Here is a 20,875-nt window from a genome sequence, read left to right as displayed (position 1 = left end):
CAGCAGGGAGCACCACCCCTATCACTCCGAGGTCAGTGCAGGCATCAGACACTACGCGGCGTCTGGAGCAGGAAGAGGTGCACTAAGCTTTGGGAATGGCTGCAGCTACAGAAGCCAGAGGCTGATGTTAGACACCACAGCAGCCGTAATCCAAGGTCAGAAAGCTGCAGGAAAATGTACAACTCACAACTTCACCAGGCTTGTGAAGCAGGTGACTGAACAGTGGGATGCAGAGCTACAGACTTGTGTCTGCTGGACCTCACACATAACTGCCACCACCACTGAAGAAAGAGGTCTTCTGCCCTCTCTGCCTTCCAGTCTCACATAGGTATACCTCATTACAAGAATCTTAGTAATAATAGCAAGAGAATCTGGGGAAGTTCAGCCCTCCTACCCCTGTAGTACAGGGGGTACAGAGGATCCTGAGGACCATCACACCACTCTTTCCACGAGACCTCAAAAATCTTCTGGGCCCAGAATGAACACACAAGAAAGTCTCTGGGAAAGAAGGAAAGACCACAGAGCTGCCAGCCCAGGCAATCAAGCTAACCCTAAACCAGGTTAGGAACAAAGACACCTACTTCCTAGTGGTCCCACCCAAGTCCTGGGAAGACCCTCTTGGCTGCAAGCTACTAAGAGGGCCAGGAGGACATAAGGGAACCTCACCACAGGTGGGAGACCCTGGTCTGGAAACATGGTGGGAGCCGGGGGAGGCTGGGGGAAGGGGGCCTAGGTCAACTTGGCAGGACTAGAAGTTCCCATTTCAGACTAAACTGAGGCAGTTCTACCCTTACTCATTTTATATAAAGATTTCCCATAAGATTTCTTTGGAAAAGACACACATATAATAAATAAGTAAATAAATAGGCAAGAGGGGGAGCATTTGAAAACCACTCTCTGGCATCACACCTGACAAGCACATCAGTGACACAGCCACATATTACTCATAATGAAAGCACCTGTCAGCATGCAGGAAGCACCCTACTCACCAGACCATGAACAGAGAGCAGGGGAGCTAAGGCCCCATGGCCTACACACTCCCCCGCATCCAGAACCAGGAGCAAATAGACAGAAGAGCAGCAGGAGGACAAAAAGGTGGGGCAGCACCCAAGGTTGCAGGCAGGTCCCAGGAGTAGGCCCAGGAGTGAAGCAGTGATAGTGGTCAGAGGCTGTGAGCAAGGAGTTGTTTCTCTGACATATACACATTGTGGGGAAAAGTCTACACACAAAAACTGGTATTTAATTATTTTCACAGAATTCATTTATGATTAATTCTTTTCATACAGCTCACTATGTTACAAACTGTACACTACCCCAAGCATTGTTGGATAACCAAAAGTCATTCCTTGGAAAGAGAAGAATCGACATTGACTTTGATTCTGAACATCTTCTGGGTTGGGCCTGTCAAGGCCAGACCAGAGCATGGAGGACAGGAAAGGTCGTCCTTCAATCCAAGGAGTCAGGTTCTTAGCCTGGCTCCTCCAATCATTGCAGGAGGGGTGTCTCTGTTTGGAAAGCCAGAACCAACACCCAAAACACAGGAGTCCAGAGAGACCAGGAGGCACTGCTGGCCACCATCTGGCAGCGGCGGTGGGATAGTCCAGGCCGAGGGGACCGCAGCTCAGCAGAGATGTGCCTGTCCAGATCAGGGACCCGGAGTTGTGGCACCACAGCACTAGGAGGCAAAGGAAAGGGGTCTCAGGACACAGCAGGGGCCTCTGGATGCTCCAAGGCCCCAGTGCCAGCACACCTTCACTTCATCTCCCTTCTTCAAAGGCCAGAATGGTCTTTGCATTAAGTTTCTTGTGTCTTTGGCCCTTGTTACCACTGCTACAACCAAACCAAAAGCAAGCACAGAGACTAACATAATTGGGCAATCCTCCCCTGGCTATTTGGTTCTTGGTTCAAGAATTATTAAAATCTAGGTGTAAGAAGGCCCAATTCAGATTCCCTTATCATTAGCTTCTAGGTATCCTCAGGCAGGGACCCTCCTTACTGACCACACATTGAGGCACAGCTAGGCCAGGAGGAGTCCTCTCTGGGTCTCTGGCTCTCTCCCCTCCCCCAGCTCAGGTCTGGTGTGAACACCACACAAGACATCCCAGGTCAAGATAGTATGAGCTGAGGCGCCCACGACCTGGTCCTTTTCAGCTCAGTTGTAAAGGGCCCAACTCCATGGCCACCTTGAAAGAAAATGGTCCAGACTGAAGAAAGTCCTAAACAGACCAATTTATCCCTCCATCAATGAAGAGTGATTGAAGAGTCAAGCACCATGGGCAACCCGGACACCAAAACAATCTGCCCCTGACTTCCAGGTCCCATTTGGCTGCCAGCTTCTGTCCAAATCCCACAGCACACTGGGTGCCTACTTCGTGCCTTTCTGTGGTTCTCTTCTTCCCTCAGGCATAAGACACAGCCACTGTACCTGCTCACTCTGCTGGACCCATCTCACCACACTCCCTCTTGACTTCCCAGACTCCAACCAGAATCACTTTATCTGGATTTCTTTACCAGGCATGCTCTCTCCACACCAGGTTTTCACACTGCTTCCTTTGCCTGAAACTCTTTCCTTCCTTGTTCACTCATTCATTCATTCATTGTTATTGTGCACCAGTGCAGGCACTGGGTCCCTGAATCTCCTGATCCAGACTCAGAAGCCTTATGCATTGGGGTCAGCTTTGTTAGGCTCCTTCTATGCAACATCCCCCACCCCCACCCCCAAGTTAAGTAGTAACCTCCAACACACACACACAGACATGCCCACAGCAACCTACACTTACTTGCCTTGCAGATAATCAGCTCAAAATCCGGCTTTCTCCCCAGACTGTGAGCTCCATGAAGGCAGAGGGCCACTGTCTGTCTGGTTCACTCCAAAGCCACAACAGCAGGAACACAGGAGGAACAGTTAGATCCTCCTGAACTGAATTAGATCCTGGATCCCAAGCCTCTCGGATGCAGTTCTCCCATCAGCCCTATGCCACGCAGACTAGGCTTGGTCACCACCTCCTAGATCCACTCTGATCCACCCCCTAGGCATCTCAGAGAGTGCATGCATTCTGTGGCCATCACGCTTCCTGTGTGGGGGCTGAACTGCCCATTCCTACAAAGCTGCTTCCAGCTCTGTAAACCTCTGAAATTCTCCTTGATCTGTGATGGAGAAAGGGCTAGCAAATCAAGTTCTTCACAACCTTTATGCCACTCTTATTCTACTTTTACCTATTCACTTTGAACAGACCCATCCATGCCCCTGCCACCACCACCATTTGTTAACAAAGATAAACACGGTACCCTTTCCCTGGCTTTAAGCAACTACCTTTAATCTGAATTCATTTCTGTCACGGTGGACAGAAGACCACACTGCCCAGGGCCATGGGAAGGTGCAGCTCCATTCTCACCAGAGCACTGAAACACTACCCCTTACAGAGGCGGAGAGCATTCCCGGGCTGCTCCCCACCCATACTCCTGGGGTAAGGATGGCGGGCTCACCTCTCCTCTAGTCGGACCCACAGGTCACAGAACTGCCAGAGCTGCTGCCTCCGCTGGGGCTGCCTCCACTTCTTCTGGAACTTCCTCTTTGCCTCACCTGGCAGGTTGGTACTTCCGGGCAGGGACACGTGGGGCGGCAACAGTGATTGCATCACAGACACAGTTTCCGGTACCGGTACCCGATGCTTCCAGGGTGGGTACTTCCGGAGCAAAGATGGCAGGGGAGATGGGCGACAATGAGGGGCTTTTACTCCTCTCTCTGTAAACGGGGATGTAAGGAAGAAGGGTTTGGGCAGGTCCCACAGCATGGCACCCTCCCCACCTCCCCGCCTAAAGGCTCGGGACCTCACGGGTAATGTGGAAGTTCAGGCCAGCCAGGGAGGGCAGGGTTCTCCAAAACACCCAATTGATCACATACCCTCACCGTATTCTCCAAATCTCCCAGCCCTGCACAGGAAATACAAGATTTCTTTTTAGCTGCATGTAATTGTTGCCCTCCCCTAGATGGGCCAATGCTTTCTAGAAAGTCCCAGAAAATTACAGCATTTAAAGAGAGGTGAAAGTCTTTAAATGCAATTTCCTTAGAACAACTGAAGTGGCCCTAACCCTGTTAATCCCTCATGTACCCTTTTAAGGGCTCTTCTCAGCTCTTCGGCTGCTGGTAGCCACTCCATCCCCAGGGAGGGTCCCTGGGGCTTGGCTTCTAACCGCCTTCCCCAGGTCTGACTGTAAACCACCTTTTCCAAAGCAAACATGTGTTTTTCACAACTGATGAGAAACTCAAACTGGTTTTTAGTTTTCCCCTAAGCATGACTATTGTCCCTCCAAAACTCTTCCACTGAGGAAATAATCCATTAGAATGACAAAATGTCTTCCTACAACATGACTTTTGTCAGGGGTTGGCAGGAGTGGGGTCAGTAAGTAAAGAATCCCAGTCACTAGAGGTCAATCCCACTGCCCACTGATGTAGGCAGTGAGGGACCTGAGGAAAGGGAGCAGCGGATATGCTCGTGTGCCACGTGCCTCCTCCAACAGTGTGGGGGCAGCAGGCCAGCCGAGGTCAGAGCGCAGCCACTCTGCACCTGCCAGAGCAGGCCTCAGTTCTGCCCCACAACCTGCCACAGCCGCGAGGTCAGTTGGTCTTCATGGCCCTGTGTGAGGAAGGGAGGTGTAAGATAAAATACAAAAAAGGGAAAGAACCAGGTTGGGAAAAAAAAAAAGTAAAAGAAGGGAATTCCTCAAATGGCAAAGAAAGAAAAAAGGCCCCTACTCTGAACCATCCAATAAAAATGAGCTTTACTCCTCCTGCTTTCATCTTTCTTGTATTTGCTATCTGGGCGAATCATAACACCCACTTTACAGTGGAGGAAACGGAGGACCAGGAAAATAAACTGAGTTGCCCTAAGTCCCAACAAGATTCAGTGCCCTTTTCAAGTAACATTCATCACTGAGATTTTTTTAGGTTATCAAGCTAATCCATTCTCACTGTGGAAACTATGAAAAGTAAAGACTAGTGTCACTGTAATCTCCAGGGAGAGAGCCTAGAAACAAATGCTCACATGGCTCAGCCACAGGCCTGAGGGTCCCTAGCATGGTAGGGGTGGCTGCTTCTCTGCCAAGAACAGAAAATTCCAGCTGTTAAACACAAGTTTAACTAAACCTCTATTTACTCATGAAGGCTTGACCCGTGGCCATTTCGGTAACAGTATAGGACACTTGTGCTGACAGACTGCTTGCTTTCTGCCTACATTTCACATAGTCCACTCACTCCACAGATATCCCCAAGAAAGAAACTCCCACGTTGAGATGGCCTTTCTCCTGGGGTCACACCCACAAAAGGACATGTGGTACCCAAGAAAGAGTCAGATTTGGAGCCTTGGGCTAGATAATTAGCTGAGCCTCTGCTGCTTCTGTAAAGTGGACATAGCTCAGCTGGTTACTGTGAGGATTAAAACAGCCCACGCACTATGCTTCACAAAGGGCTGAGCACACAGTATACACTTCATGTGCATTCCCCTTTCTCCCAATCCCTCTGTCTGGTGATGCATGTACCCCAGCAGAGCTGACCAAAACCTAGGAGCACCCCACTATGTGGCCAAAGGGAAATATGCCAGATCCTCATTGGTATCTGTGTTAGGAAGAATAATGGCTCCCAAAGATGTCTACATCCTAATTCTCGGAACTTGTGACTATGTCACCTTATATGGAGAAAAGGATTTTTGCAGATAAGGTTAAGGACTTTGAGATGAGAGATTATCCCAGAGTATCTGGGATGGCAGGGGGCCCAATCTAATCACATGGGACCCTAAACCAGAGAACATTTCTGTGGTCTATGGGAGATGTAACTACAGAAGAATAGTCAGAGAGATGCAATGATGCTGGATTTGAAGATGAGATGGGGATGGGAAGTAAGCCAAGGAAAATGAGCAGCTTCTATAAGCTGCAAAAAGCAAGTAAACAGATTCTCTCCCAGAGCTTTCAGAAGGGAAGGCTGCCCTTCCAACGCCCTGATTTCAGACCATTGAGAACTGTGTCAGCCTTCTGAGCTACATAAATTTAAGACAATAAACCTGTGTTGTTGGAAGTCACTGAGTTTATAGTAATTTGTTATGGCAGCAAAACACAGACACACACATTAATACAGTATCCATTATCCTGGGAAGGGGGCGTTACTAGCTAAACCCTCCACCAAATAGGACCCCCATCCCTTCTACCTCTATGCCCAGGGAAGGGCAGCAGCTTCACAGCCAGGATCATTGCCTGTGTATTCCCATCTGCTAACAGGTGGACAGTAGTGGCTGCCAGTTGCCCTTGCCTCTGGCTTCCTGATACTGCCCTACCCCAACACCCAGGGCTGCAGGGTCTGGAGTAAGCTAGGTCACCAATCAGCAGCCCTCCTGCCCCCACCCATACCAGCCTGCCCCAGATTCAGGTTCCATATGATCCAGATCATCCTCAAGGATTGGCATGTGGCTGCTAAGGACGGAAAGAAGGAAGCAGGTATCTCCATAGCCCCTGCCCCGTCCTCCTCAGCACCCCTTTGCTGTGGGCATTTCCCCTGTTCAAGGCCCTTAGCCCCTCGCCCCTCCGCCTCCCTGAATAGGAGCTCCTGTGGAGACTTCATGCTCCCGGTGGCCACACCTAGGAGCACTGCAGGCAAGTTCACCACTAAAGGGTCTTAGACGCTCCCTGAACAAAGCACACGCTGTGTGCTGGGTATCAGGACAGCTAGGGCAGAAGCACACACCGAGTTCCTTGGGATCATGCAAGAGGGTGAGCCCAGGCTGGAAGAGTGAGGAAGAGATGGCATTTTACCTGGATCTCACAGACTCTGATAGAATTGGAGGCAGAAGCAGTGAATGAATCCCTGGAGAGGAAACTGTATGAACAAAGACAAAGGGAATGGAGCGTAGAGAAAGGGAGAAGAAAGGACAGAGAGGGGTTGTGCAGGTGGCGGGGTCCAAAATGTATCCTGGCTCTAATGTGACCTTTCACGGTTTCTTCATCTGTAAAGGAGAAACACCCACCTCACAGACTGGTTTTGAGGATTAAGTGAGAGTCTCTGTGAGCGTGGCTGCCACCTGGAAATTGATCAATACATGTTGTTTTCCTTCCCCTGCAAAGTGTGAGCAGCCAGTTTGATGACAGTGCCTGTTCTCAGCCCTCATGGTGCCTCAGAATCTCATGGAGATATTTTTTAAATGTTGATTCCTGACCTCTCTTCCTCCAGGGCAGGTATCAGGGCTTAGAGGCAGAATTAGGGAGCCTAGAACAACCAGCAACACACACACACACACACACACACACACACACACACACACAGGGCCTTCTCCAGCACAGCCAAGGAGAGCGTATCAAAACCCTGTCGGTCAATCAGCCTGGGGCTACAGGATGAGAAGTGACCAGGGGACTCAGCCCACCCTGCTTTCTGGAGCACACAGTCCAATGGATAAGAAAAAACCACAGTCCCCTCAAAACAGGCAGAGAACTACAAAGGCCTGGGCTCTCCAGAGCTGAAGAAGAACAGGAGGGAGCGGAGGGTGGAGATTTGAGCTCCGGGCAGAGCTGAACTAAGGAGGGGCGGGATTTTTCCTGTCACAGGGAGGGGGGAAGGGCACTTCAGAGGAGGAAGAGAGCATTAGCAAGTGTGCAGAGGCAGTGGCCAGGACATGAGCGTTCTGAGGCAAGAAGCATATCTGTGCTGGGAAAGGCAGAGTCTGTGCACCAAGACAGCATGAGGAAACTGAACTTGGAAAAAGAACAGTGAGAAACCACTGAAAGTTTCTGAGTCAGGGACACTCCAAAGATTAGTCCCAGAGGAAGGGAAAGAGTGGACCAGAGAGCGATGGCCATGTGAGTGGGGAAGAGAGACCAATCCCAGAGAGGCTGCAGTGGAGGAAGCCAGAGCCCCGGTCAAGGTGAAAGATGGCAACTCTCAGGAGAGGGCTTTCGTGATCTACAAAGTGCTGTGTAATACACTGACCATGAGCTATGCAGAAAGGTAGGTGTGAGGCCAGCCCAGGGTGTATCCATGGTGAGAAGGAAACTGAGGCTGGGCTGCCGGGGGACCCCTTTGGAGTGAGAGGGCACAGTGAGGGCTGGGCTTGAGATGACCTGGGGTGGAGGCAGATCTTCCCAAGAGACAGACGGCACCTGGAGAAGGGTGGCCATCGGCAGTCCCAACAGCTGGACCCTTCTCCGTCCCCCAGCAGAGGGGACAGGCACTTTCCTCCTGGAGTATTCTTACTTCAGCTGCGGTCTCAGCAAGGGGGGCAGGTGGTGCTGATGACCAACGTTTGGAGGGAGTGGGGGCAAAAGAAATGGAGAATGTGTTGTGGGGTGAACTGTGTCCCCAAAATTCATGTTGAAACCCTAATGACCAGTTCCTCAGATGTGACTGTATGTGTAGGCTTTTAATGGGGTGGTTAAGTTAAAATGAGGCCATAAGGGTGGGCCCTGATCCAATCTGACAGGTGTCCTTAGAAGAAGACATTTGGACACAGAGACACAAGGACTGTGTGCACATCAAAGAAAGGCAATGTGAAGGCAAATTGAGAAGGCAGCCATCTGCAAGCCAGGAGAGAGGTCTCCGGAGAAACTAAACCTGACAACACCTTGATTTGGAACTTCTGGTCCCTAGAGCTGTGAGAAAATAAATTTCTCTTGTATAAACAGCCCACACTGTGCAGCCAGCCAGCCCATGTCAGACACAGCCCCAGCCACAAAGGGACACAGCGGAGCCATTTCTCCCAGGCCAGGGGGCAAGTCAGGGCAGTCATGCCGTGCTGAGGCACACTGGAGCCCCTCAGGATACAGCCCACCCTGGCGCCCAGGCAGCCCTGCGGGGTTCTCAGGCCTCCCTAGTGGCTCCCCAACCAGGACAGATGCACAGGAAGGTTACTTGTTGATGGGTCGTCCAGCAGGGACGTGTTCTACCTCATAGCCTTCGCGCCGCAAGACCTCGAGCACTGTGTTGTTGCCCATGAAATGACCTGCAGTAAGAAAAACGATCAGAAATGTGGCAGCTCTCATGACCACCAAACAGACCCCACACACACATCAGAACAGAGGCATAACCTTCCAACCCCCTTCCCTGCATCCCACCCAGTGCGGTTGGAGAAAGTTGCTGCAGCCAGGCCTCCCAGCAGCCCTGCCAGGCCGGCAGCTGGCGGTGAGCAGCATTTCAGAGACAAGGACAGAACGGTGCCGTGAGCTGCCCCCAGTCACACAGCTCAGGGGAGACTCTGGGAGCAAATGCCCCACCTCTGAACTCAGTGCTAACTAGATAAATCAACCAAGACACTAGCTAGCCCCTCGTCCTACGTGCATTTATAAATGCATAATAAAAACCTCCACTTAGAAGCCACCATAGCTAGAAACCTCAACTTGAATTTTATTTCACTTCTTTCCTTTTTCAGAAAAAAGCAGCGAAGATCACCAGATAAGCTTACACTGGCATCTTAAATATTTTAAAAGCCAAGGGTAGATCCTGGATTCACTTCCTTCATGTCAGGTTTCAGTGCTCAGAATGTCCCTTTAGGTGAAAGTTTATGGCACTTTAATGTCCTAAATGGCAATGAACTAGCAGCACCCTATCCTGTGATCCAGCAGAACTTTAGAGGTATTACTACCTCCACTGTAAAATTTAAAACTGAGATAAAGTAAGTTCAGGACATCACAGGCTGAGAAATGGCAGAGCAGAATCTGAACCCAGGCAGTATGGCTCCAGAGTCTATGAGATTTTGACAGCTGAATATTCAACAGCTGAAAACTGGGAAAGAAAATGAAGGTACATCCAAACTGCAGGAGAGGCTGACAGCTGGCCTGAAGGCCTCTCCCCTGTCCTGACTGCACAGCTCTAAGAAGCAGAGTGAACTCTGGATCAGTCTTTGGGACCCTGGGGAGCCAAGGGTGATGTTGCAGCAGCAGGTTCTGGGCTGTACTACGTTCTTGGGTCCAGCTGCAGAGTCTATGACCCCAAGAGTGGCAAAAGGCAACTGACTCAGATAAAGGGGAATGGGAGTGAGAGGAACAGAGTGTGTATGGGCTGAACTGTGTCCCCCAAAATTCATACAAGCAGGGACCCAAAAAAGCAGAAATATCTTTCTGAAGGTCAGGCCCCTTGTAGTACAGGCTTCCCTCTCCAGGTGAGTGTGCTAGGAACCCATCTGTATCAGTGCACCAGCTGGTGCTGTTGTGAGAGGCTGTGTTGGGCTTCAGTGAATTCTTTTTGAAGACTCTTTCACAGCATTTGCCCCTTTCATGATGGGTGATTTACGAGCCCGCCCACCCACATCATGCTGAGTGTTCAGCAGTTTTTGACAAAAAATGGCATGACTCCCATGCCCCACCCTCCCTATTCACCCAGTCTCACCCCAAGCAACTCTTTTTTGTTTCCCCAGATGAAAAAGTCCTCAAAGGGAAACATTTTGCTGATGTGGAAGAGGTGGAAAAAAAAAAACACAACACAAGCACTAAAAGGCCTCAAAATGGACAAGTTCAAAAACTGCCTTGAGCAGTGGGAAAAACATCTCAGTAGGTGTGTTGCATCAAATGCAGAGCACTTTGAAGGTGACTGAAGTTTAAACATGTAAGAATAAATACACGATTTTTTAATAAATAAATTCCAGGGAGTTTTTTTTTGGGGGGGGCCTTGTACATTGAAGCCCTACTACCGAGTTCTTCAGATGTGCCTATATTTGCAGACAGAGCCTTTAATGAGGTGATTAAGTTAAAATAAGGGCGTGACGGTGGGCCCTGATCCAATCTGACGAGCTTCCTTACAAGAAGGGAGATTCGGACACGGAGACACAAGGTCTCTGTGCATATGAGGAAAGGCAGTGTTGGCGGGGGGGGTTGGGCAAAGAGAAGGCAGCCATCTGCTAGCCAAGGAGAGAGGCCTCAGGAAAAACCACACCTGACAGCACCTTGATTTTGAACTTCTAACATTTACTAAGTATTACAAGCTGTGGGGCACTGTTCTTGATGCTTTACGCATCACTTAACAACCCCCCAACAATCCTATAAAGTAGGTATATTATTACCCCCACTTTATAGATAAGGAAGAGGCACAGAGAAATTAAGCAGATTGCAACTTGAACCCAGGTGGTCTGGCTCCAGAGTTCACACTCTCAACAAATAAGGAATAAAAAACATTGTCAAGTGAATCAACAGCCCTTCCTAGCAATGCTTCAGCATTCTGAAACCAAACTGCTCTGTTTAACTGCAGTGTTCCTCCTACTCCAAAGTTGAGGTCCATTCCTCATTTTTCAATTTTATCTCCATATTCCCACGACAAAGTTGCCCTGTGCAGGGCTGCAGCAGTATGCAGAGCTGTGCCCTGCAAATCAGGCAAGCCCAGGTGTGGCAGAGATCGCCTGTGCCATCCATCTGACATGATTCCCATCCAGAAGGCCTTTCAAACTGCTCAGGTCCAACCCACCCGCTGGTCACCAGCCAGGCTGCTGCCAGCTTCATTCTGGCCCAGAATGCACCTGGCACAGCAGTACCACAGGGCAGGCTGCTGTCATCTCAGAGTACCCACCTTTCCCCTGTGTCCAGAGCCCTATTATTCTGATGCTAGATGTAAGGGAGGCTCTTGACAGATCAGTTGACTTTGGCAGGGGTGGAAGGTGACAGGCAGCCTTGCATGCCCAGCTCCCTCACGCTCCAGCGTTGGGCCTGTTCCACTGCGCAGACCCAGTGCGACTGCTGAGTGTTGTGTATCAGCCTTGTATCCTGCACTCTTGTGACCTGAACTCAGTTGTTGGTTTTAATTGTTTTTTAATATATTTTATTGATTATGCTATTACTGTTGTCCCATTTTCCCCCCTTCACTCCCCTCCACCCTGTACACCCTCTCCCACCCATATCCCCCCTTTAGTCATGTCCATGTGTCATACTTATGAGTTCTTTAGCTTCTACATTTCCCATACTATTCTTGCCCTCCCCCTATCTATTTTCAACCTACATTCTATGCTACTTATTCTCTATACCTTTCCCCCCTCTCTCCTCCTCCCACCCCCCTGCTGCTAGCCCTCCATGTGATCTCCATTTCTGTGGTTCTGTTCCTGTTCTAGTTGTTCGCTTAATTTCTTTTTGTTTTAAGTGTGGTTGTTAATAATTGTGAGTTTGCTGTCCTTTTACTATACATGTTTTTTCTTTATCTTCTTTTCTTAGATAAGTCCCTTTAACATTTCATAAAATAAGGGCTTGGTGATGATGAACTCCTTTAACTTGACCTTATCTGAGAAGCACTTTATCTGCCCTCCCATTCTAAATGAAAGCTTTGCTGGATAAAGTATTCTGGGATATAGGTCCTTGTCTTTCATGACTTGGAATATTTCTTTCCAGCCCCTTCTTGCCTGTAAGGTCTCTTTTGAGAAATCAGCTGACAGTCTGATGGGAACTCCTTTGTAGGTTACTGTCCCCCTTATCTCTTGCTGCTTCTAGGATTCTCTCCTTCATTTTTACCTTGGCTAATGTAATGATGATGTGCCTTGGTGTGTTTCTTCTTGGGTCCAACTTCTTTGGGGCTCTCTGAGCTTCCTAGATTTCCTGGATGTCTATTTCCTTTGCCAGAATGGGGAAGTTCTCCTTTATTATTTGTTCAAATACGTGTTCAATCTGTTGCTTTTCCTCTTCCCCTTCTGGTACCCCTATAATTTGGATGTTGGAACGTTTAAAGATGTCCTGGTGGTTCTTAAGCTTCTCCTCGTTTTTCTGAATTCTTATTTCTTCATTCTTTCCTGTTTGGTTCTTTTTTTTCTTCCTTCTGGTCCATTCTATTGTTTTGAGTCCCAGTTTCCTTCCCTTCACTATTGGTTCTCCATGCATCTTCCTTCATCTCTTTCATGGTAACCTGCATTTTTTCATGTAATTTGTGCCCAAAATCAACCAATTCTGTGAGCTTCCTGATCACCAGTGTTTTGAACTGTGCATCTGATAGATTGGCTATCTCTTAGTCACTCAAAAGGATGAGCCCTGGGGCATTGATCTGTTTTTCTGTTTGAGACATGTCTCTCTCTCTCTCTCTCTTTTTGGTCTGGTCGCTCCTGTTAAAGTGAGGGGCAGAGCCTTAGGTGTTCACAGGGGTTGGGCACCCCAGTCGCTAGATTGTGACATTGTATGTGGGGGTGGGGGCGAACAATGGTGGTAGCTCCACTCTGCTGAGACCACAGTTTCTTCCCTAGGATCCTGGGCTGCGAGCTCTGCCCCAGTCCACAATCACTGCCTCACTGGGTCCTCCAGCTGCTGCTCATGTACTCAGGGTCAACCCGCTTCGATCCTGCACGCCCCAGACGCCTCACGCGCTCCCAGTTGCCTTATGCGCCCACTGCTCTCTCCTCTCTGCGACCCGCACCACGCCCCGCACCCGGCTGCTTGTCTCCGCCCCTCCTACCGGTCTGGATGAATGGGTCTACTTCAACTTCTTGGCTGTCCGACTTCCATTCAGATAAATTCTCTATCATTTCTGGGTGTTATTCTGCCTCTAAATTGTTGTTGTTCTAATCTTGGTTGTGTGTGGAGGTACGGTGCGTCCACCTATGCCTCCATCTTGCCGGAAGTGTTTTAATTGTTTTTTGATATATTAGGATCGTCTGTATACAAGATCATGTTAACTAAGAAAAGAGATATTTTCTTCCTCCTTTCCAATTTGAATACCTTTTATTTCTTTTCCTTATCTACTTTCCCTGGCTAGAACCTTCAGCACGATGCTGAGGAGGGGTGGTGACAGCAGCCATCCTTGTCTTGTTCCTCATCTTAGGGGAAAACATTGTCTTTTATCATTAAGTACGATATTAATGTGGTTATTTCATAGTGACTTCTTTAACAGGTTAATGAAGTCCCTCCCTATTTCTACTTGGATGAAAGAGAATTGCATGTTATCAAATGCTTTTCCTGCATGTACAGAGATGATCATGTGGTTCTTGTCCTTTAGTCTATTAATATGGGGTATTACATTAATTGATTTTCAAATGTTGTGGTAGGCTGATTAATGGTCCCCCAAAATATATCTGCATCCTAATCCCTGGAACCCATGCATGTTATCTTCTATGCCCCCCCAAAAGAAGGATTTAGCAGGTATCATTAAACTGACAATGTTGAGATTGGGAGGCTGCGCTGGATCACTCACTCTGCCATGCTGGAATGCTTCTCTCCAACTCCCCAGTTTACTGGCAAAAAAAATAAATAAATAACCACCTAGGGAGGTGACTTGTTCACATTCATGAAGCTATTAAAGAATTGTAAAGAGAAAGCCTGTCAGCAAACACTCCTGCTGCCCTGCTGCACACAGCCAGCGTCCGGCATTTCTGTCCTGAATCCCAGAGCCTACAAAACTATGATAGAATCACTCGAGAGAATTATTTCAAAAAGCCCACAAAAGGCAATAATTTTCCCAGTCTGTCTGCATTTACACAGTTAGTAATAGTTAATAGTAATAGCAGAAGTAGCCCTTGCTGGTATGGCTCAGTGGATTGAGTGCCAGTCTACAAACTGAAAGGTTACCAGTTCGATTCCCAGTCAGGACACATGCCTGGGTTACAGGCCAGGTTCCCAGTTCGGGGCATGCAAGAGGCAACCAGTCAATGTTTCTCTCTCATATCAATGTTTCTGTCCCTCTCTTTCTCCCTCCTTCCCCCTCTCTCTAACAATAAATAAATAAAATCTTTTTAAAAAAAATATAGTAATAGCTGAAGTATCAGCCCCAGGCCTTACACTTGGGAGGCTCACAGTCAGGTAGAAGAGAGAAGATAAATGAATTTTAGTGGAAGTTCAAAAACTGAAAGGTGCCCGGAAGAAGCTGGGATTCAGTGCTGAGTTTAGAAGAGAAAGAAATGCCTTCCAGCTGGAGAGTGTATCTGGAAAGTGTATCGGGAGCCCAGGTGGTGTCACCAGCCCACCCAGCAACGGTCCCATATGCTGGATTCTCAGGCTCCAGCGGGAGCCACTTAGCTCCAGCAAAAAGTCAAAGGTGTCATTCCTCTCACCTCTTCCCAGGTGCCCGCCTCGGCATCCCCTTCAGGGGAGAGCATTAGAGGCAGGGTCTAGTCCATGGTAACCTGCAACTCACCAGCTCCAAAGGCAAAGAAAAAACATTTGTCGGGGAACTCCTCCAAAAGTGCCTTCACCGGCTTCCCCATCCTCTCGTTCCACTTGTAGATAAGCTCCTGGTGGAAGTAGCTGTCAATCTCCTGAGCTGTGATGCGTTCCTGAGGCGGCAGCATGGCATTAGTGAAATTGGGAACCTCCACCAAAATAAAGAAAAAAAATTTAAGGGCAACAGAGTTATGAACGATATGGCTCAATTTGAGCATCCCATCACCAAGCCTAGACAGTCAAGATGCTGGCCAGCAGGAGGAGCAAGAGTGTACACCATTCTTGGAGTCTCCCACCTGCTACATTTCAAACTGTAATTTCACTCTCTGGAACCCAAGTGAAAAATATTACATTAAGTGCAGTGAAGGAACTATTCAGCTATTTAAAGCAGTATTACTGTTCCATTTAAATGATTCTCTTTGATGCCATGTGTTTATATAAGGAGGCCATATCTTTGCATAGATTATCCATACTTTTCATTTGTTTAGTTTACACATGCTTTTTTAGTAAAAATAATTTTACATAGTTACTATTTTAGAATCAGTAATTACAATTCTACTAACAAATACTAACAAATACTAACAAATTCTACTAACAAATATAAACATTCAGCTGTTTCATAAATTCCATACATTTAAATTTTCATTATTTCTCCAATTCCTATTTCTCCCTCTTGCTTTCTCCAATGTTCTTTGCCCTCCTGGCAAATAGCTCACCTGACTCTGGCACACATGTTAGCCAGTTCCGGCACGTTGGCTAACAGAGTGTTATTGCACCAAAAAGGTGGCAATCAGGTGCGGTTCTTGCAATGCAGTGGCTGTAGGTGAGACTAACACATTGTGTTCTCTCTTCACCCGGTTGGCTCTCTGGTTTCCCAACCCTCAGCACCCTCAGCCCTTCTCCTAGGCACATGCTCTCCTCCACCCAGGGATGGAACAAGGTTAACCATTATGTTAGTCAAATATTCAATAGGATACGCACCCTGCCTGCTTCTCCTCTTTCCAGTAGCCTCTCAAAGACCTCCCACAAGTTCTCACACTCTGTAACACAGCCACCAGTTTCCGTTTTATGGATAACAGATCTTCTTTTGCTATTCCCTTAAAATGATATTCTTTTGTTTTCAAATCAAAATTCTTACTGCCTCCTTTATCATTTCCTTTTCAATTATGTTATTTATGTAAGATCCTCCTGCCTATTTCTGAAAATCTCTTCACTTCTGTAGAGTGCTCCCCTGGTACCAGCTGCCTACACAGGCACCCAGAACTCGCAGGGAGACGTTCCACTGCCACTCTGCTCACCTTCTAAACACTGGACAGGACCTCATCCCGCACCGCTCAGCCCTGTCCTGGCTGGCCCTCATTCCGCGATGGCAGGCACACTCCCCTTACCTCATGCCACCTGCAGGTCCCTGAGCAGGACAGGAATGGAGGAGCCACAGGAAAAGAAAGGTGTAAGACATCTGTCCCCTAACTGCTCCATCAGCCTTACCATTTGCCCATATAACCTCCAAATCCCCCACCCATGCTAACTTTTCTCTACTGCTTCAAATCTTAATTTTCCAATTGACCTTGACCTTTCTCCCCACTTGCCCCACCCCCACCAAGAGCACACATGAGAATTATCACCACCACAACTCTGCTATTCCTTCTTGAGTGTAATTCTTGTTTTCCTTTTCCTCTTGCCTGCTTTGCCTTGGTGTTCCTTCCTCCCACTCTAGACTCTATGGAAAGCTCATTATGTCCTTTGACACCTATGGGGTGATGCTGGTTTCAGCCTCTGCCGTCCCTCTCCTCAGTGCTGTCATTCCTTTTCACCTCTTACAGTCACTCACTTTTCCTCATGACAGGGTCCCCAGACCTAGACAGCATCACTTACACCCACCAGCCCCTTCCTCTCTTTCCCCAGTGTTCTCCTGCGTGAGGGCATTGGTCCTGGTGGGTGGAGGCAACACACTCCCCTATCTCAGAAGCTTAGCTGGCACTTGCCACTTTCACACGACCTTAGTGGGGGGCAGGGCAGCAGCCACAGTTCATCCCATGGGAACTTTGTTCATAAAAGCCTAACAAGTATCCATCCATCTTGGCCCTACAGGGAGGCTGCAATCCTCTGAACCCTGATCACCTGCTCCCTTCCCCATGACGGCCCACCAGTGAAGCCTATCCTGCGTGAACACTCCCTGCACAGCTCGGCCACACCCTGCAGTACTGCAGGATGGAACCCATGTCTGGAAATGTTGGGAACCTTCCCAGCCTCGGGGTGCCACCCTGTAAGAGTACTACAGGTACTTCAGTGGCACCATGCTCACATGTTCCTGGAAGCCACAAAAGTTTTGCTCCATCATTTCTCAACAGTGTCACCTAAGTCAGCCAGGAGGCTTTCAGACTCGGCTGCCTTCCCTCTGGAGGCTGGTGCAGGCTGCCTGCCGCCTAGGCCACAAGGCATGCTGCTGAATCCCTTGACGCTTCGTCCTTTGACTGGGATCCTGGAATTAACTGCCCCTGTCAGTTCTTAAGTTTCATAAAGCATGCTTTTGTTAGCTGCAGCATCTCATTCAACATCTAACTCTGTCTGACCAATGTTATTTTTAGAGGCCTTCATGGCCCTAATCCTTTGTACACAGGATATTCAGGTAGCAGTAGGTACTGTCCTTATTCTTGTTTCTAAATGAGCTAGGCAGAGGATCAGGGCCCTCACCTGGGAGCTGTCGTGACTGAAGATGACAGAGCTGAGGTCCCCGCAGTTATACTGTTTGATGAGGTCCTCAGTCATGTAGGGGACCTGAAGGCTGCCTGCTCGCAGGCTCTCCTGCTGCAGGAGGGTCTGGTTCAAAGCAAAGATGACCTGAAAGAAAGTGGAGAAGACACAGGCCCCTGTAAGTTCCCCAGCCCGGCCATCACTACTGACGTCTTGTTTCCCTTGTCTGTGTTTGACAATAGCCCCACCTCTGCGGTGCTGCCATTTAAAAAGGGGACTCAGATTCCTGGTCGGTGACCATAGAAAAGGAGGACAGCCCTGCCCCGGTCAGCCCCCAGTGGATCACACCTGGGGCAGTGCCTCCAGAGGAACGGAGGCCACCTGGAAGTCTCCCACGAGAGTGACCAAGAGGTGAGGAGACCCAAAGATGGAGCTTGTGAGATGGCCGAAGAAGCAGGGGAGGGGCTGGGGCACACAGACAGACACACACACCAATGGCTTTCAAGTGCATGAAGGACTGGACAACAATATATACACCGTACCCTGGCTGTTGGCTTGGTTGGTTGGACGTCGTCCCGTACACCAAAAGGATGCAGGTCTGACCCCCGATCAGGACACACACCTAGGTTGTGGGTTCAATCCCCAGTTGGGGGACATGCAGGAGGCAACTGGTCCATGTTTCTCTCTCACATCAATCTCTCTCTCTCCCTCTCTCCCTCAATCAATAAACATGTCCTCAGGTGAAGATTAAAAAAATAAGAAGAATATATACACAAGTCTTTTCTAACCATCAGTAGGGCATTTGCTGGCTAACAGATTCATTGTGTCCATGGAATGTTAATGGACATTATTACAAAAAAAGGGTGGGGGCAGGAAATGAGGGCTAAACAAAGTAAAATACCATATTTTTTGGACTATAAGATGCACTTTTTTACCAAATTTTTTGCTTCAACATTTTTTCCTCTTTTCCTCCTCTAAAACCTAGCTGCATCTTATGGTATGGACCCCAGGTGAACCTAAGTTTTAAAGGAGGAAAATAGAGGAGAAAATTTTAAAGCAAAAAATGTGGTTAAAAAAAATGTGTCTTATAGTCCGAAAATATGGTAGGTTTTATCTGCACAGGGCGTCAGGGAGTCTTTGATACACTAACACGTGGTGTGTTTCTCCCCGAAGAGGAGACAGTTTGTGCTGGGTTCACTGGAACATCTCGTGGGAAAATCCAAATTCACAGAATTTTACAAAGCAGTGAATTGTCCATGGTACTGGAGAGCTTGGTCAGGGTGGGGAAGGTGGGGATTCTGACTCCAGGTGGAAACTGGGGCTGCCCACCCTCTACAAGGCTCTGACCACCCTGAAGATGCCTAGCATTGTCTCTCATTCCCCCAGGTACGATGCACACATACCACTTTTGAGAGGTGCCCTATCACACGCTCTTCCCAGGATTCAGTGTACAGGGTACTGCTTTTGCTCAAATAGTCCCTCCCTCTTTGCTCACATGCAGACAGGCAGTCCATGTAAGTACACTGACCATGAGGTCTTCAGCAGGAAGTTTCCACTTCTCCAGAGACAATGCGTTACAGGCTCAAGACACCAAATGACCCTGCATGGCCCTACCCCGCTTTCTCTCTCCTTTCACACTTTCTCCTCCTCCACGGAGAGCCAAAGGGGCAGGGAGACTTGTTGATTTGCTTCCCACAGGTCACTGCTGTGCGCACTCACCCTCCTTCCATGCCCCTGCCTCCCTTGCTTACTATCTCTATCATAAAGTCTTGTCCAAACAGGGAGGGGGCAAGTCTCCCTTTGTATTATCTTCTCCTGTCCTCTCTTGACGAGTCCCCCTCCTCTCAGTCAGAGACACCCTCAGCCTCTTCTGGAGGCCATCTCCCTAAATATCTGCAGACAGCCTCTCCGATCTGGGCACAGGACCTTCTGGGCCATCTTCCCACCCTTCCCACCCCTCTGCTAGTGACCTGAGCTGACAGAGAGGCAGACACACCCACACCCAGGACCACAAGTCATAGTCTAAGTGAGGAAACAGCCTTCCACAGAGGTGAGCACCTGAATTCTAAAGCCACACCATTAGGACCTCTCCACACCCCATGGGAATTGCCAAATGACCTCAGATTCACTGGAGGAACAAAGCTTTATAGGGAAGGGCGAGGGGTCTGATAAAGCACCTCCCAGACATGCCAGGCCCAGGCCAAGGTCTCTCACATCCAGTCTCAAACTCATCCAAACCAAGTTCTCAAGGTCTGATTGTCTCAAAACACCTGCTGATGGATTTTGCTGTTTTAAAGTCATTCAGGACAAGCCTAGTTTACCTGTTGCTAAGAGACCTGCTTCCAAGAGTTTACATCAAACTGAAATGATTTTCTTTAAGGTGTTCTTTGTATGAGAGAAGACTGAGCCATTCATTTTAATGGACATGCCAGTCTGCAAACTGGGAAACACCTTACGGTCAAAGAAATTTGTTTATTCAGTCCTTTCTGAACATATTCAAATGTCATTCACCTTAAAGACATTTCAACTGTTCTTAAGAAGCTCCCAAAGCCTTGCTAGGATGTTTGTCTTCACTTTACATGTTTACTTTTGACAATTAAGCTTTAAATAAGTTTGTATACAAAAACTAAGCCAATAACATCCATTATTTTTTAGTGTTTACTATATACCAGGCTCCCTGCTAAGTATTTTGCTTATGCTCTCATTTAATCCCCCTAAAATCCTAGAGTAGTAACTACTGCTAAATCGATTTTTAAAATTATGAAAGTAGCTCTGGCTGGTATAGCTCAGTGGATTGAGCTTGGGCTACAAACCAAGAGGTCACTGGTTCAGTTCCCAGTCAGGGCACATGCCTGGGTTGCAGGCCAGGTCCCCAGTGGGGGTCACATGAGAGACAACCACACATTGATGTGTCTCTCCCTCTCTCCCTCCCTTCCCCTCTATAAATAAATAAGATATAAAAATAAAATAATGAAAATAATAGTTAAATAACTAAGGTCACATAGCTTAGTACACCAAGATAGAGATTTGAACCCAAACAACCTAACACCAGAGCCTGGGATCTTCACCACTACACTGTCCATGAGACACGCTG

At 48.3% G+C, this 20,875-nt stretch overlaps 1 protein-coding gene across 1 annotated transcript in view; it reads right to left on the bottom strand.

The window, feature by feature from the left end:
- Nucleotides 1-1,485: 1,485 nt before the first annotated feature.
- TRABD2A (TraB domain containing 2A) overlaps nt 1,486-20,875 on the bottom strand; it is a 60,504-nt gene continuing 41,114 nt past the window's right edge. Inside the window, 6 exon segments of the mRNA XM_045827280.1 lie at nt 1,486-1,675; nt 3,487-3,671; nt 3,673-3,745; nt 8,888-8,978; nt 15,062-15,236; nt 17,782-17,928. Coding sequence (XP_045683236.1) covers nt 1,486-1,675; nt 3,487-3,671; nt 3,673-3,745; nt 8,888-8,978; nt 15,062-15,236; nt 17,782-17,928 — 861 coding nt within the window.

The sequence above is a fragment of the Phyllostomus hastatus genome, unplaced genomic scaffold (genome assembly GCF_019186645.2).
Source record: "Phyllostomus hastatus isolate PE091 unplaced genomic scaffold, TTU_PhHast_1.1 phas_scaffold_78, whole genome shotgun sequence".
Taxonomy (NCBI): Eukaryota; Metazoa; Chordata; class Mammalia; order Chiroptera; family Phyllostomidae; genus Phyllostomus; species Phyllostomus hastatus.
The sequence above is the reverse complement of the archived record's forward strand: the minus strand, read 5'-3'. Positions and strand labels throughout refer to the sequence as shown.